The 15,995-nt window shown below is 49.7% G+C and overlaps 1 protein-coding gene across 1 annotated transcript; it reads left to right on the forward strand.

The window, feature by feature from the left end:
- Positions 1–9,232: 9,232 nt before the first annotated feature.
- Positions 9,233–11,986, forward strand: LOC132252119 (olfactory receptor 1361-like). The gene has a single exon (XM_059732481.1). The coding sequence runs from the start codon at positions 9,583–9,585 to the stop codon at positions 10,285–10,287; it is 705 nt and encodes a 234-aa protein (XP_059588464.1). The 5' UTR covers positions 9,233–9,582; the 3' UTR covers positions 10,288–11,986.
- Positions 11,987–15,995: the final 4,009 nt, after the last annotated feature.

Below are 15,995 nucleotides of genomic sequence, written 5' to 3' on the forward strand. Positions count from 1 at the left end.
GAACAATTCTATTTTTGGTGTCTGAGAGAGGTTAAGACCCTGGTCAGGGACAGGGACCCCAAAAATGCTCATGAGGCCGCTGAAATTGCAGACCGACTGTTGCTAAATCGTGAGCAGCCTCCCTACTCTGGGAAGGAACAAAAAGGGTCCCAAAGGGTGGGGAAGGGAGGCCCAGGTCAAAAAGGGGAAAGAGGGCCACCTCCTGCAGAGCGCAAGGCAGCCCCAGTTTCGGACAAACCACCCAATTTGGAAAAGAGGAGGTGCTATAACTGTGGGGAGCCGGGCCACATCAAGCCCAACTGCCCAAAGCTAAGCAATAGACCCAGGCCCGTCAGGCGTGCAACAGCCGTGAGCAGTGAGGGGGAAGGCCGGAGCCACTCTGAGCGGAGTGTCTGTTGCTACAGGATCACAAACTCAGAGGAGGTGATGGCCCCCCACCGGACCATGATAACGGTAAAGGAGATGACCCTTGTGGGGGAACTGGACACTGGGTCCAGTGTGACATTTATCAATTCCAACCTTGTCTCGCCTGCAGACATAATCCCGGGGAAGACCCTTACTATTCATGGGGTGGGGCCCCCACCTCTGACAGTACTGGTAGTCCGTGCACCCGTGGTATGGAACGACTGTGCAACGTACCTGGAAATGGAAGTACTGGAAAGGGCTCCGGTCCCCATCCTGGTGGGACAGGATCTTATGGGCAGGAATCCCAGCTCCGGAGGTGGGAACAGACCCAAGAGCCAAAGCCCTGCACTGTTCATGCAGTGACTCGGCTACAGAGAAGAAAGGCTAAAGAGTGGGGGGTTAGAAAATCCCCAGGAGACAGCCACACCACCGGCTGCAGTGGAAGGGACCCCTGCAGACGGCGATTGCACACCGGTCCTGGAAGGAACTAGCGACCCTGAGGGTGGGTTAAGTGACAGTCCCAGGGAGGTGTGTATTCCATCAGTGGCAGAGGGAGGTAAGCCTATCAGGGGGGAGACCTAGGAAGTCCCTGAGAGTGAGAGTGCACTCCCTGCAGGAGCACCTGAACTCCCTGCTGATTGCCTAGCTGGGCAGGAGGAGTTCAAGCGGGAGGTTCGGGAGGACCCAGCTTGGAGGGACTCTGGCAGATGGCTCGGGAGCAAGAGACTGAGTTCACTCCGGAAAAAAGGGAACAGGTGGTCTGGGATAAGGGGCTTCTCTATCGGTTGTGGGTACCGAGGAACCATGCCGAGACCTGGGAGCCCCATTACCAGCTCATAGTACCCCAGAAATACAGACAGCAATTGCTCTCCATGGCTCACGATTTACCATGTGCTGGTCACATGGGCAGGGAACGGACACGCCAGCGGTTGCAGGTGACCTTTTTTTGGCTCAGAATTGCCCACAATGTGACGGACTACTGCAAATCTTGCGAGACATGCCAGCGGATGGGCAAAAGTGGGGACAGGAGAAGGGCTCCCCCGCAACCCTTCCACAGGGTGGCAGTAGACATTGTGGGACTGCTGAAGCATAAGACGTGTAGAGGAAAGAAATACATACTGACTCTAGTGGATTTCGCAACTCGGTACCCGGAGGCAGTTGCCTTGACCTCCCTTGAGGCACCCGTAGTTGCTGACGCCCTCACCAAGGTCTTCTGTCAGCTGGGTTTTCCCTCCGAGATCCTGACTGACCAGGGTGGGAACTTCATGGCAGAGGTGATGAAGTGCCTGTGGGACTGCTGTGGGGTGGAACACCTTAAGACCACAGCCTACCACCCTCAGACAAATGGGCTGGTGGAAAGGTTCAATGGGACCTTGAAAGGGATGCTAAAGGCCTATGTGGACTCCAACCCCAATGACTGGGATGAGAAACTGCCGCATCTGCTCTTTGCCTACTGGGAGGTGCCCCAGGAGACCACTGGGTTCTCGCCTGTCGAGTTGATGTTCGGGAGGCGAGTTCGAGGTCCTCTCGATTTGGTGAGAGAGGAGTGGGAAGGGAAGATCCCTTCCACAAAGACCTCAGTGGTGGAGTATGTGCTTAACTTTCATCAGAAACTGACTGACACGATGAAAGTGGCACGAGACTCCCTGGAATAGGCCCAGGAGAAGCAAAGGTCCTGGTATGATGAAAAGGCCCGCTTACGTACCTTTGAGCAGGGTGATAATGTTATGGTTTTCCTGCCACTAAAAACAGACAAGCTGCAAGCCGCTTGGGAAGGTCCTCATGCTATCCTGGACAGACTGGATGATGTGACCTATGTAGTGGCTATTAGGGATAGAAAGCCTAAGACAGTTCATGTGAACATGCTTAAACTCTACTATGACAGGAAGGAGATGGTATTCTGGGTTCCATCTGTTGAGGGAACACGGGAGGACCCAGAGGAGCCCGGCATGTATGGTGACTGGGATGGCGAGGCAGGGATCGAGGAACTCCGCCTGCCGGACCATCTGCCCTCCCAGGACGAGGACCAGCTGCTCACAGCACTCAAGGACTTTGAGACAGTGTTCTCTAATAAACCAAGTAAAACAGACCTGGCAGTGCACTCTATAGATACGGGCAGCCATCGCCCTATATACTCCCGACATTACCCAGTTAATGAGAAGGTGAGGCAAGAAATAAAATGGGAGATTGCAGAGATGGAAGAGTTGGGGGTAATCCAGCCTTCAACGAGCCCCTGGGCCAGTCTGGTGGTACTCGTCCGGAAGCAGGATGGGACCATCTGGTTCTGTGTGGACTACAGGAAGCTTAATGCTATTACCACCCCTGATGCGTACCTATGCCCAGGATGGACACTTTGCTAGATCGCCTGGGCCCAGCCAAGGTTATCTCTACTCTTGATCTGTCTAAAGGATTTTGGCAGATGGCACTGGACCAGGATGCCATAGCCAAGTCTGCCTTTACCACACCGATAGGGCTATATGAGTTCACAGTTTTACCTTTCGGTATGCGCAACTCCCCTGCCTCTTTCCAAAGACTGATTAATAATCTGCTGCAAGGATGTGAGCAGTTTGCCATGGCTTACATCGATGACATCGCCATCTTCAGTCAGGATTTTGAGTCGCACCTGATACATGTGACCACCGTGTTAGGTAAGATCAAGCAAGCTGGTCTTACTGTGAAAGTCAAAAAGTGCCAGTGGACACTATCTGAGGTAATATACTTGGGTCATCGTGTGGGTGGAGGTCATATTGCTCCCTTGTGGGACAAGATCGAGGCCATCAAAGACTGGCCACCTCCACAAACCAAGAAGCAAGTCAGAGCCTTTTTTGGCCTGGCCGAATATTACAGACGGTTTGTCCCTGGGTTTGGAGCAACCGCAGCACCGCTGCATGAGCTGACTAAGAAGGGCAGCCCGGACCCGGTGGTCTGGAAGCAGGGGTGCCAGGAAGCATTTGACACCCTCAAGGCTGCCCTGGTCAAACAACCGATCCTGAAGGCACCGCTCCATGATAAACCCTTCTACGTGGCAACGGATGCCTGTGACATAGGACTAGGAGCTGTACTCTTACAGGAGCACCAGGAGATACGGCACCCCGTGGTGTACCTCAGTCGGAAGTTAATCCCTCGGGAGCGGAACCTGTCATCCATCGAGAAGGAGTGCTTGGCAATCGTCTGGGCACTGAACAAGCTGAAGCCCTATTTATGGGGACAACAGTTCACCGTCCTGTCGGACCATGCCCCAATGCAGTGGTTGCAGACCATGCAAAACACTAATGCCAAGCTGCAGCGATGGGCCTGGCAGCTTCAAGGGTTCAACTTCACTGTCGAGCACATCAAGGGAAGCCAGAATGTGATAGTAGATGCCTTGTCACGAAAGGACTCGGGGTAGTGGGTCCTCTGGACTCAGGACTAGTGAAGAGATCACTAGTGTAAGACTGGCCATCAAGTTTTATCGTTTCTGTATGTTATTGTTATAACTCATTTCAGGTTTTAAGTTTTCTTTTTTGTCCTTTTTTCTGGACTCCCGTGGCAACTCCCTGACCCGACATGCCCGGACCCACGGCCCTGAGAGGCCCTGCGTCCGAGCTTATAAAGGAGGGGGGGAAGTGTGGCAGAAATGCTACCGTCTGTGTCCCTCTCCAGAAATCTGTCTCTGCCAGCGTGAGAGGCGGGTGTTGAATTCCTCAGGGCGGGGGATCTGCCTCCCTGCCTACATGGCAAAAGCCTGGTGCCTCGGATGTGGATTCTCTGGTCACCTGGGGAGGGGGAGGGAAAAGCCCCGCTCACCGGCCCAGGTAGCCAGTGATGCTTTTTTTAATTGGTTGGTTAGTGGCCAGCACTGGCAGCTGCGAGTGGACCGGGGCTGCTGAGGTCAGAAAGGTTATTTAAAGGCCCGGGCCAGGAAGAAGGAAGCCTTTAGCCATGCGGTCACCCAGGTGAATCTGAAACTGGCTCTCTCCTCATAACCACATGCTCAAAGAGTGCCCTGCCTCCAGAGGAGAACTCCAACCACCTCTGGACGATGCGTGTGAGTAAGCTACTCGAGATCCGACTAGATATTTAGCTTACAGTAACTCAGATGCGTGATCAAAAGGGCTACCTCAGCCATACTGGTTTGCTCTATGGGATTCCTCTGATATTGCTCTACCTTTTACCCCGTTTTCGCCCTACCCCCTGTAATCAATAAAGTTCTCCTTTGTGACTGGTGTGGGAGACTTATTGAGGGGTGGGTCTAAATTATGCCGAGGAGGCCCCTTAGGTCTGTGGACTAAGGGAGGCTTCCCTAATAAGCCCCTGACTTGGGAAGTGCCCCAAGTGCCTGTATTGGGTCTAGTACCCATTGGACGATCAGGCCTGTGTTTTCCAAGGTGCGCAGAGCCAGAATTGGGTCCAGAGCCTTGGATGGTGGCAGTGGGAACCCCAGGCTAGCGGGTGTGCTCCAGGGAAGGGGTTGGCCAGACGTGAGGCACCCCAGGGAGGCACTCGGAGCCTGGAAGGTGGTTGGGCGCAGGGAGGTGGGCAGCTCAATGCAGGAGCGCCCCCTACTGGCCTGCCACAAGGAGTACAATTCAGGAAACAGGAAGTAGAGCAGCAGATAGGGCAGAGGAAGAGCATTGGAGTCGTATTTAGGGAGGTTGCAGAGTGAATTTATGGCACACTTGCCAAAAAAGGTTTGCCCCGCACTGATTTAGGAGTAGCAATGCATAGAGTGTGTTGTGAAAAGCAACAGTTGGAAGCCAGGAAGATCCCCAGATATGCATCACTCAGAGGCCAGGGTCAGAGACTCAAAGGAGGCAGGGGTCAGAGACTCAGAGAAGAACTCTGCAGTCCACAGCAGATGGAGAATGAAGCATAGCTCCACAACCAGCTTGGTTATGAACAGGATTAAATGTCTGGGCAAGTTTATGAGGGGATACAATGGTATAAGGGGAATTCTGGATCTCTGGTGTTAAGGTGTGTGATGCATGGAGTTGTGTTTGCAGCCTCCAGGTTGCAGAACAGAGTGGAGGGTGTTTGGCTCTCCCATGCTTATGGACATTGCTGGTTGCTGCATAGGTTGAGAAGAAATTTTCTGTTGCTTTATTTACATGGGCAGAGGTAGGATTTTGAAAAGCGGGGTGCAGATGGTGAAGGGCATCATCACATGTAACACAACACATTTTTCTCCCGTTAAAAAAAATAGAAGCTTTACTAATATGCCAGGGGTCTGGGGCTGTATTATTCTATTTAAGAGTGAGGCAAAAACAAATATAACTTGATTGGAACAGGAATTAGTGTGCTATGTCATATATTCCATATAACAAACACAACAAACTAGGCAAAAAACAATCAAAAGCTGTTGTTTCATTAGTCAGGTAGTTGCTAGAATTAAATATACATCTCTCCTTCATATTCATAAAACAGAATCAGGCAAGGTTCTTTGGGTAGATGTGATATCTTTTATTAGACCAACTGAGTAGTTGGGAAAAAGTTCTTTACAAGCTTTTGGGTGCAATCACCCTTTTTCAGGCATAGGGAGTCTCTGCTCTTCTGAGACTCCAAGGAATGAGAGAAGCTAGAAGTGTGATAGGATGTCAGTTAGAATGCAAATAGGTGGAAATTAGGAAAACAAAAGGTAGAGAAGGGAAGGGAGGGGGGAAAAAGCCAAAGGTAAGTAAGGGAGACTCTACTATAGCCGTTTTCAAGGTTGAAAAGAGGCTGACTGTGATAATGTGAAAAAGTAAATAGCTGGAAATTAGGAAGACAAAGGGTAGAAAAGAAGGGGAGGGGAGGAAGAGGAGGAAATAAAAATGTAAAAGGTCAGGTACCTGGTGAATCAGCTGTCAGGCAGGTCGTAATGTATCATAAATCCAATGTCTGTATTAAGTCCATGATTTTTTGTATTTAGTAGATTTATGAAGTGAAGTTCATAGGCTCATCTATGAAAGGTGTTTTGAAAGTTCACTCTGAGGATTAGGACTGAGAGATCAGAGGGTGAGTGATTATCTTGTCAGAAGTGTGCCTCCACAGATAACTGGGTATTCTTGTCCGTGAATGCCATGTGCCCCTGGAGGCTGGGGGGAGCACAGCAACCTCTCGCAGGTGGTGGTGGTGGTGTTGGTGGCGGGGCTGTGGTGGCGGTGAGCAGGGAGTTCCTGTAGGCAGCTGCAGTGGTGTCGGTGGTGGGCCGAATGGGGAGCCCCCACAGGTGGCCGTCGGGGGGGTCGTCTGCGGGAGGGGAGAGGGGGTGGCGAGCGCTGACCAGTGGTCAGCTACCACCCACAGACACTGCCAGTAGCATTGGCAGCAGCCAGCAGCAACTGGGGACCACCCGCAGATGCTGCCGGTGGTATCGGCGGCAAGGTGGGGGGTTAGTGAGCAGCGACCAGCTGCAGGCATTGCCAGCAGCATCGGCATTGCTTTTTGTAGGGGGTGCATGTGTACTACGTGTTGCCAATGTTCTTGTGTTCAGTAGATTTTTGGTGTGTGTTCATTCTGGTATGCAGTTATTGTTTGGTTTCTCCTACATATTTTATATCAGGGCATCTGGTGCACTGGATAGGATATATAACATTTCTGGAGGTGCAGATGTAGGATCCAGGAATGATGATGGTTCTTTTGTGGGCATGTGGTTATTGTGGGAGTGGTGGAGATGTGCTGGCAGGTTTTGCATTTCTGGCATGGTCTGGATCCATTCGGTGTGGTTTGCGTCATAGGGAGTCTGCTTCTGGTTAGTGAGGTTCAGTGCTTGTTTAAAAGCTAGGATGGGTGGTTCTGGGAAGATCTTTTTAAGAGTTGGGTCTTCTTCTAGTACGGGTTGCAATTGTTTGAGGATTTTCTGTGTAGGTTCTTGGGAAGGGTGATATGTCATAACTAATGGTGTGCGATTCATGGGGATTTTCTTTTTGTATACTGCAGCAAATCTTCACATGGTATCCGGGTGGCTCTTTCAAAAGTGTGATCTATCTCTCTGGAGGAGTGTCCTTGTTGGGTGAAGGCCCTTTTGAGATTTGTGAGGTGGTGATCATGGGTCTTCTCCTTGGTGCAAATTCAGTGGTATCAGAAAGCGTGGCTGTATATTACAGCTTTCTTGTTGTGTTTTAGGGTGACTGCTGGTTCTGTGTAGATATGTATGTTGGTCCATGGGTTTCTTGTATAAGGTGGTTTGAATTTACCATTTTGGATATTGATCATGGTGTCCAAAAAGGAAATGCTGGTGTTAGAGTATTCAAGCTATAGTCTGATGGAGGGGTGATGATTGTTAAATGTTTGGTGGAAATCAATCAGAGACTGCAGGGTTTTGGTCCAAATGATGAAGATGTCATCTATGTATCTCAGGTACAGTAAAGATTTGATGGTGCAGTTCTTGAGGAATTTTTCTTCCAAGTGGGCCATTAAAAGGTTGGCATATTGTGGGGCCATTTTGGTGCCCATAGCTGTGCTCATGGTCTGGAGGAAAAGTTGGTTCTTGAAACTGTAATTGTTGTGTGTGAGGATGAAATATATGAGTTCAGTGATATCCTGAGGTCTGTACTCTGAGTTGTAATCTTGCTCTTATAGATATGTGAGGCAGGCTTGGATGTCATTGTGGTGTGGGATGTTGCTGTGTAAGCTAATGACATCCACGGTGGCTAGGAGGATATTGCTGGGAAGGTGGTCTATGTTTTTGAGTTTTTGCAGGAAGTCTGTTGTGCCTTGGATAAAACTCGGTTTTTGGGTGATGAATGGTTTTAGGATGGATCTGATGAAACCTGATATTTCTTCTGTTAGGGTTTCATGGTTAGAAATGATAGGTCTGCTGGGGTTCCCTTGTTTGTGGATTTTAGGGAGCATGTAAAAAGTTCCTGGATTGGGTAGTAGAGGGATAAGGGTCTGAAGTTCTTCTTGTAGTTCAGATGGAAATGAAGTAATGGTGGTTTTGAGTTTTAAGGTGAAAAGGGGAGTTAGATATTCCTGTACTTTTTTATAGTATGTAGTATCAGACAGTTGTCTGTTGGCTTCTTGTATGTAGTCTTCACAGTTAAGGATAACTATAGCTCCTCCTTTATCTGCTGGCTTTATTACTATTTGGTTGTTGGATCTTAGAGATTCTATGGTCCTTCTTTCTGAGAGGGAGTGGTTGTTATAGGGATGTTTGTTGTCGAGTATTTCATTGTTCATTCTTTCTCTGAAGCAGTCAATGTAGCAGTCAAGGTTTGAATTTCACCCACTGTAAGGTGCCCAGTCTGAGGCCTTCTTGAGCATGTTGGCAGTACATCCAATGCCTCACTTAAAATTATATCCACACCTGGGTGAAAGTTCACCTGAGTTAATGTTTCCACAACTGAGTTAAAGTTTTTAGTTAGAATTGAAAACAGTTTTCAGGGCTGCAAAATAGGAATTATATTATCAGGAGCAAATAACAGCAGCAGACTGGCAGAAAAAGCCTAGCTTGATTAATAGAACACCATTAAAAAGGAGAGAGGGTGGTTAGCACTTGTGGAATGAAGAGTTCAGAAGGAATATGGTAGATTATAATGAGCTATGAAGTTAACTGAGGAATCAAAGAGCTGAGGGTGCAACTGTACCACTGCATCCATCTTGGATTCCCCCTGTTGTAAAAGGGCTATTTCTGATCTCCCTAAGAAGACTCGGGTGCAGCCAAACTTGGGGATTTTGACTGGAGTGTGCTGATATCTGTGCTGAGACTAAAAAAAGACCCTGGAGATTTCCCACTAGAGGTTCTTGCCCCTGCACTCAGTCAGAGAAGTCATCACTTGTAGACACAGGAAAGAATTTTACCCCATGGTCAAACTGGCACAGTCTATAATGTTTTTGCCTTTCTCCATTGCCATAGACTTCTCCTCTGGATCTCTGAGCACATTTAATAACTACTTTTGTCTTGACAATGGCTTGACATTGACAGTGTCCTTGTTCCCCTGCTTTACTTTTGGTAAACTGATATTTCAGACATTGTGCTTGGTTGTTATATGAGAGAGCAATTCAAGGTTTTCAGATTAAGTTAGACAAACACTCTTCTAGGATGGCTTAGACAGGGATGGTCCTGCCATGAGCGAGGGGCTGGACTAGATGACCTCCTGAGCTCTCTCCCAGCCCTGCTTTCCTAGGATTCTCCTCAAAGGGTCTCTGTTTTCTCATCCTGTGACACTTTCTCTGCTCCTTCCACTCCCTTCTCAGGGGACAGCGCAGCACTGAGCGATGGAGCTGGACAATCAAACTTTCCAGACAGAATTCCTCCTCTTGGGCCTTTCAGAGCTGGGGCCCTGGCAGTCTGTGCTGTTCCCGGTCTGTCTTTGCATCTACCTAGCAGGGCTGGTGGGGAACCTGCTCCTTGTCTTCTTGGTAAAGACTGATTCGCACCTGGACACCCCCATGTACTTTTTCCTTGGTAACTTCTCCTTCCTGGAGATCTGCTTCACATCAGTGACCATGCCCAGGCTCCTAGCTAACACACTGGCAAGCATGAAGGCCATTTCTCTGCCTGGCTGCCTGCTGCAGGTGTACTTCCTTCACTCCATGGGCTGCACAGAGTGCTTCCTCCTGGCTATAATGGCCTTTGACCGCTACCTGGCCATACACAGGCCCCTGCACTACAGCACCGTCATGACCAGGCGCCTCAGTGTGACCCTGGAGGCCACCACATGGATTGCCTGCCTCCTCTACTCCTCCCTCCACAGCGTGATCCTGTCTCAGCTCTCCTTCTGCAGGAGGTCCCAGGAAATCCATCACTACTTCTGCGATATTCCTGCTCTGCTGCAGGCAGCCTGCTCAGATGTTTCCCTTGGCAAGAGCGTGCTGCATGTTGCTGGCACAGTGGTGGTGGTCTGTCCCTTTGCCTGGACCTTGCTCTCCTATGTCCTCATCCTTGCAGCCATCCTGCACATCTGCTCTGCCCAGGGCTGAGCCAAGGCCTTCTCCACTTGCACCTCCCACCTTACCATGGTTCTGCTCTTCTACGGCACAGTCTCCATAGCGTATGTGCAGCCTCAGAGGAGCTGCTGCTCAGAGATGGACCGGCTGGTGTCACTGCTCTACACCATTGTGACTCCCACACTGAACCCCGTTGTGTACAGCCTGAGGAACAAGGAGGTGAAGGGAGCCCTGAAGAGACTGCTGAGCTGGGCAGATTGCTCCTAGAGGACCCGCCCTGCCCTCTGCGTTGCTGCTTCTTGCTCCACCCCCATCTAGCCTCCATGATGGCTGCACCTGGTTTGCCTTCTCCCTGCCCACAACACCTGGAACTGGAGAATGACGCCCATGACTGCCCACCTGGGAACCCAGTTTCTTTCCCTGGGAGAAGTCACAGTTCCCTTCCACGTGTCCCTGGCCCTCTGCATCTCAGCACCTTCTGATTGTTTCTCTCTGTGCAGTGACCAGGAGTGGCCATTGCTTAGCTGTGTCTGGGTCAGTAAATCATATGGTGTCTTCATTGGTCACCAGCATGGGGCTTCCAGCAGAACAGCTTGTGGGTGGGCAGTCACAGTTTTATTTCTTACCCATGTAGCTTTGCTGGCTACCGTCTGGGGAACACTGGGCAGAGAGTCATTGGTGATGTGGCCACCAGAATACTCTGATGTGCAGAACTTGAGGGAGATGTTGACCACCTGGAGACAGTCCAGAGAACTGAGGAAAGGGTGGAGGATATGCCAATGGATGAATGTTGATGCCAGAGTAACTCAGACTCCAACGAGCAAATGTTAGCAGTTGAAGTAATTCACCCTTGGAACAATGTGCCAAGAGCTGCGGTGAATTCTCTGTTTTCAAATCAAGGTTGAATTTTTTTTTTCTTTTTCCTGAAAGATGCACCTGGCTCAAGCAGCAATTAATTCAGGGAAACCTCAATCCTGCCCATTGCCATTTTTAACTTTAGTTTAGTACTTAGAATGCCACCTCCCCTGCCCTTTCCGTTCCCTTGTTTGCTTTCCCCTTTTCCTATATTTTTCTGGCTTTCTCTTAATGCCCCAATCATATTTTCAAATGTCTAATTATTTTAAATGTCTTATTTTTTCAATTTTTTAAAAAATGGGCAAAGTAATGGAATTGCCAAAATTACTTTGATTTAATATCATTTAATTAATTTTACTTAATTTCCCATAGTACAAGGCCTACAAGCAATCCTGTCATGCTGACTTGGGTTGCCACTGGTCTGTTGAGTATTTTGGGACACACAAGCCCACCTTCCCCTACAAACTCCTGACCTGCTCCTCCTGGGCTTCTCTCCTGGCCTCTGCTACTCCCTGTAAGCTGCCCTGCTGGAGACCTTCTGGAGTTGGGATCTGTGCTTCATGTGCTATGTGCATTTCAGGGGGCATAAACTATTCATGCCACAAGGGCAGCCTTTGGGGTCTGTTGCCAGAAGGCTACAGGGACTGAGAGGTGTGGATTTGCATTGTTCCCCAGGTTCCCCATGTATTGTGCATTTGCACCAATACATGGGGAACATGCTGCTGCATTTACCAAGGAGAAAATCTAGCTCCCTCCTCCCTGGTTCTGCAGAGTCCTGCTGTTCCTTTACATGCAATGCTGGTCCATGTCACATTGCTCCAGTCACAAGCCTGACCCTTTTCTGTATTTTTATGAATGATTTAGTGTCTTTGTTTAGTAATGGGGCCATTTCTTTGTTCCTCATATTGTTAATAAACTCTTTATATGAGCCATGGGCTTCCCCTGATGTCTTTGCTTCCCTTCATATGTTAGTAATCCTTTATTTGCCTCAGCACAGTGTGGTAAGGACTGTTATGGGACATTTGTCTTCCACTGTAGCCCTGGGGCCTGATCTCTTCCTATGACCAACCAAGCATCTTTTACCAAGCAATTTCCCTGGGAATGGAGGAGCCTAACAATTGTGGTGCCCTGGTTGCTTCTGCTCCCTGCCTGTACATCCTGTAGTTTGAGGGGCCTTTAGTTTGTGGTACGGTGCCACAGGAAGGACCTTTGTGTATTGCAGTGTGCAGAACAATCCTTCTGCATCCTTTGGGACTTAACCCCTGTGACACTGTTGTGATTGCAGGAGACGGCTCAGTGACACAGGCACGCCCTTCCCATCATAGGTCCATGTTTATACAAAGGGAGAGTGAGGGGAGAACCCACTCTGAGCTCTAGCTTTCGCTTAGTGCCAGCCCACAACTTTGTACTCTTGGTGCTGCATCTGCAATACCACACTTTGTTTGCTGGTTGTCTCAGAAGAACTACTTCTAACCCCCATAGCTGCTAGGTTTGCCATTCTCAAGGTCTTGCTCTCAGTGCCAGGTGTCCATGCTGTACAGTGACTGTTTACTGCATAAAGAGTCCTGGCAGTCGGGACTGGACCCTGGCCTCCTCGCCCAGCTGCATGCCCAAGCCCCTTAGTTCCACAGTCAGGCTCCCTCCCTCTTGCTTCCTGGACTGTTTATGCCTTTTGCATCACCTCTTCCATGAATAAAATGGGCCAACAACATTGGGAGAAGGGGCCTGAAACTGCCCTCTTCCCAGGGCAGCATCCACTGAGTCACACTCCTGCTCTCTTTCTGGCCCCTGACCCTCTCCCCTTTGGCTGCCCAGCTCCAGCAGAAGGATTGGAGAGTGCTTCCTGCCCTGCCTAGTATCAGCTGGTTGGATGGGGACATGTTTAGCTCTAGCTAGCAGGCCTTGGGGTGGTAGAGCACTGACCTGGGAAATAGGCAACCTCTTCAGTTGAATAGGTGGCTGCCTTGGGTGGGATTTGAGCATGCGCAGGTGCCAAAGCTTCTTTTGAAGCAGGCTTGGGAGTGTCTGCACTAAGGGTGTCTGCTACTGAGGAACAGGCCATCAAGAAAACCATAAACTACTTTGCTAGAAAACACAGCAGAGCCCCGTTGATATCAGGCCCCACCACCTGGATACTCCCTGCGACTTCTGGTGCCTGGGTGGGAGTTCATAGATGAGCCAGTGCAAAGAGGCTGTCAGAAAAGAGGATGCCCAGAAAGAAAGGAGGAGGAAGGCAGGATGAGAAGAGACTGAGAGTCTGGAGGGAGAACAGCCACAGCTGCTTCCCTGATTAGGACTTGGCCTGGTTGTTGGCTTGGCATTGAGACCCAGGCACTCCACCTGCTGTACTGTGAAGCCCGTTGGGGTCTCGGGGCAGCCATGATGCCCCTGGTGGCTTTGTGACTGTGCCCCACCCTGGGCATAGGGTACTTTCCCTTCTTGTCTGCCACGCCTGATGGAATAAAACAATGTTAATAGGGAGGCTGCCCATGGGCCTTCATGTGGCCCCAATACAACTGGACCCCCACTGGGGCTCCCTAGCGCCCTACTGCCCTCTACTGCTCCCAGGGCCCTCACTGGGCCTCTCTGGTTAATCCTGCACTGCAGGGCACCTAAAGCCATAGGGACTAATTGTGTGGCTCCAATCCTCCCTGACACCACACCCCAAGCCTCGCAGGTGTTATAGTAATTCATAGATTTATAGATTGTAAGACTGGAAGGGACCTCAGAAGATCATCAGGTCCAGCCCCCTTCCATCAGGCATGAAAGACAACTGGGGTCAAGTGACCCCAGCAAGGTGCCTGTCCAGTCTCCTCTTGAAGATTTCCAGGGTAGGTGGTTGCACCCCTCTGGAGGGAGCTTATTCCACAGTCTGGACACCCTAACTGTGAAGACGGTTTTCCTAATGTTGAGCCTCAAACAGTCATACAGGAGTTTGTGACCATTACTCCTGGTTTTCCCCAGGGGTGCCGTGGTGAATAGTTGTTCACTGAACCCTTGATGTACTCCGCTGATGTGGTGGTAAGCTGCTACCAAGTCCCCTCTGTCTTCTCTTTTTCAGACTGAAGAGTCCCAGGTCCCTCATCCTTGCTTCGTATGGCTTGCTGTGCAAGTCTCTGATCATACAGGTGTCCCTTCTCAGGACTCTCTCAAGCTTTGCCACGTACTTGTTGAAGTGTGGTGCCCAGAACTGGATGCAGTACTCCAGCTGCAGTCTTACCAATGCCGAGTAGAGCAGAAGAATCACTTCCTTGGTTTTGCTGGAGATGTATGAATTGATACATGCCAGAGCATTATTTGCCCTGCTGGTCACAGCATTGCACTGCCAGCTCATGTTCATACTGTGGTCTATTATTAACCTCGGGTCCCTTTAATTCATGGTGCTGGTCAGTTTGGTGCCGCCAAGCCTGTAGGTGTGCAGGGGACTGTTTGTCCCCAGGTGGAGCACTTTACATTTCTTGATGCTGAACTTCATCTGGTTCCAATCCACCCAACTTGCCAGCCTGTCTAGGTCTGCCTGTATCTGTAGCCTATCTTCAAGCATGACCATGCTTCCCCATAACTTGGTGTTGTCTACAAACTTGGCCAATAAGCTCTTCACCTCCACATCCAAATCACTAATAAAGATGTTGAAAAGAACTGGACCAAGCACTGACCCCTGAGGGACATCGCTGGCTGTTTCTCACCAGGATGACACAGATCCGTTCATTAGAACTCTCTGGGTCCTACCTCACAGCCAGCTTCCTACCCACCTAACTGTTGCACAGTTAAGCCCACAATTCTCCAATTTACCTATGAGAACATCATAGGATATCAGATCAAAGGCTTTTTGGAAGTCAAAGTATACAATATCAACCTCCTCTCTCTTATCCAGGTGGTGAGCTACCTGTTCAAAATAGGAGATGAGGTTGGTGAGACAGGATCTGTCCATGATGAAGCCATGCTGGCTGTTGTTCAGGATCCTTCCTTCTGCAAGACTATTGCACATAAGTGTCTTAATGAAGTTTTCCAGGATTTTCCCTGGGATAGAAGTTAGGATAATTGGCCTCCTCCCATTCTTGAAGATGGGCACAACATTGGCCCTCTTCCAGTCCTCAGGGACCTCTCTGGAGCACCATGAGTTTTGGAAGAGCTTCGCAGGGGTTCCATGATGACTCCTTCTGCACTCTTGGAGGAAGTTCATCTGGTCCTGCTGATTTATATATGTCTAATTTTTTTAATTGATCACACACCACTTATACAGCAATAGTAGGAAGGCGATCATTCCTACCCTGCTTATTGTGTACCCTACCTTGGCCCAGTGAAATACCAAGGCAAAGAAGTCATTCAAGAGTTTAGTTTTCTCCTGAGTGCCAGTAACCAGCTGTCCTGATATATCACCTGCATGTTTCCTCCTCCAATTTGGACTCTCTCTCTCTCTTCTCAGACTTCAGCCCCTGCACCAAGCCTCTTTAACCCCTGCTGCTATTGTCTGTATATGTGTGCAAAGGAACCAATAAGTTGTCACCATCTCCCCTGTTCAGTAAAACTACTATCATTTATAACCCTGAGTTGGGTTGTGTTTTACTGAGCCCCGGTCCCTTCCCTCTTAAATTCCAGTCTCTGTCTCCCTCTCTCTCGGTTCCAGCCCCACCATTTTCCTGATCTCTCAATTCTGTTTCCCCTTTCCTGACACCTCTCAGCTCCTCTCTGTTCCCCTTCTGCAGCCTCTTGGCCCCGTTGCTTTCTGCAGGCTCTCAGCCCCGCTCCCACTGCTTTTTGCCTCCTGCCACCTCTCCCCAATCTCTCTCTCTCTGCCTTCTCTTTCACTCTGTCTCTGTGTTCTCCAGCCTCCCCCCCACAGCCCCACTCCCAGTTTTCCTCTCCCCATGTTCCTTTCAGCTCCC

The sequence above is a fragment of the Alligator mississippiensis genome, chromosome 8 (genome assembly GCF_030867095.1).
Source record: "Alligator mississippiensis isolate rAllMis1 chromosome 8, rAllMis1, whole genome shotgun sequence".
Taxonomy (NCBI): Eukaryota; Metazoa; Chordata; order Crocodylia; family Alligatoridae; genus Alligator; species Alligator mississippiensis.

What these genes read in the sequence shown, in the direction of transcription:
- LOC132252119 (XM_059732481.1), top strand. Translation starts at nt 9,583, where the DNA reads ATGGAGCTGGACAATCAAACTTTCCAGACAGAATTCCTCCTCTTGGGC.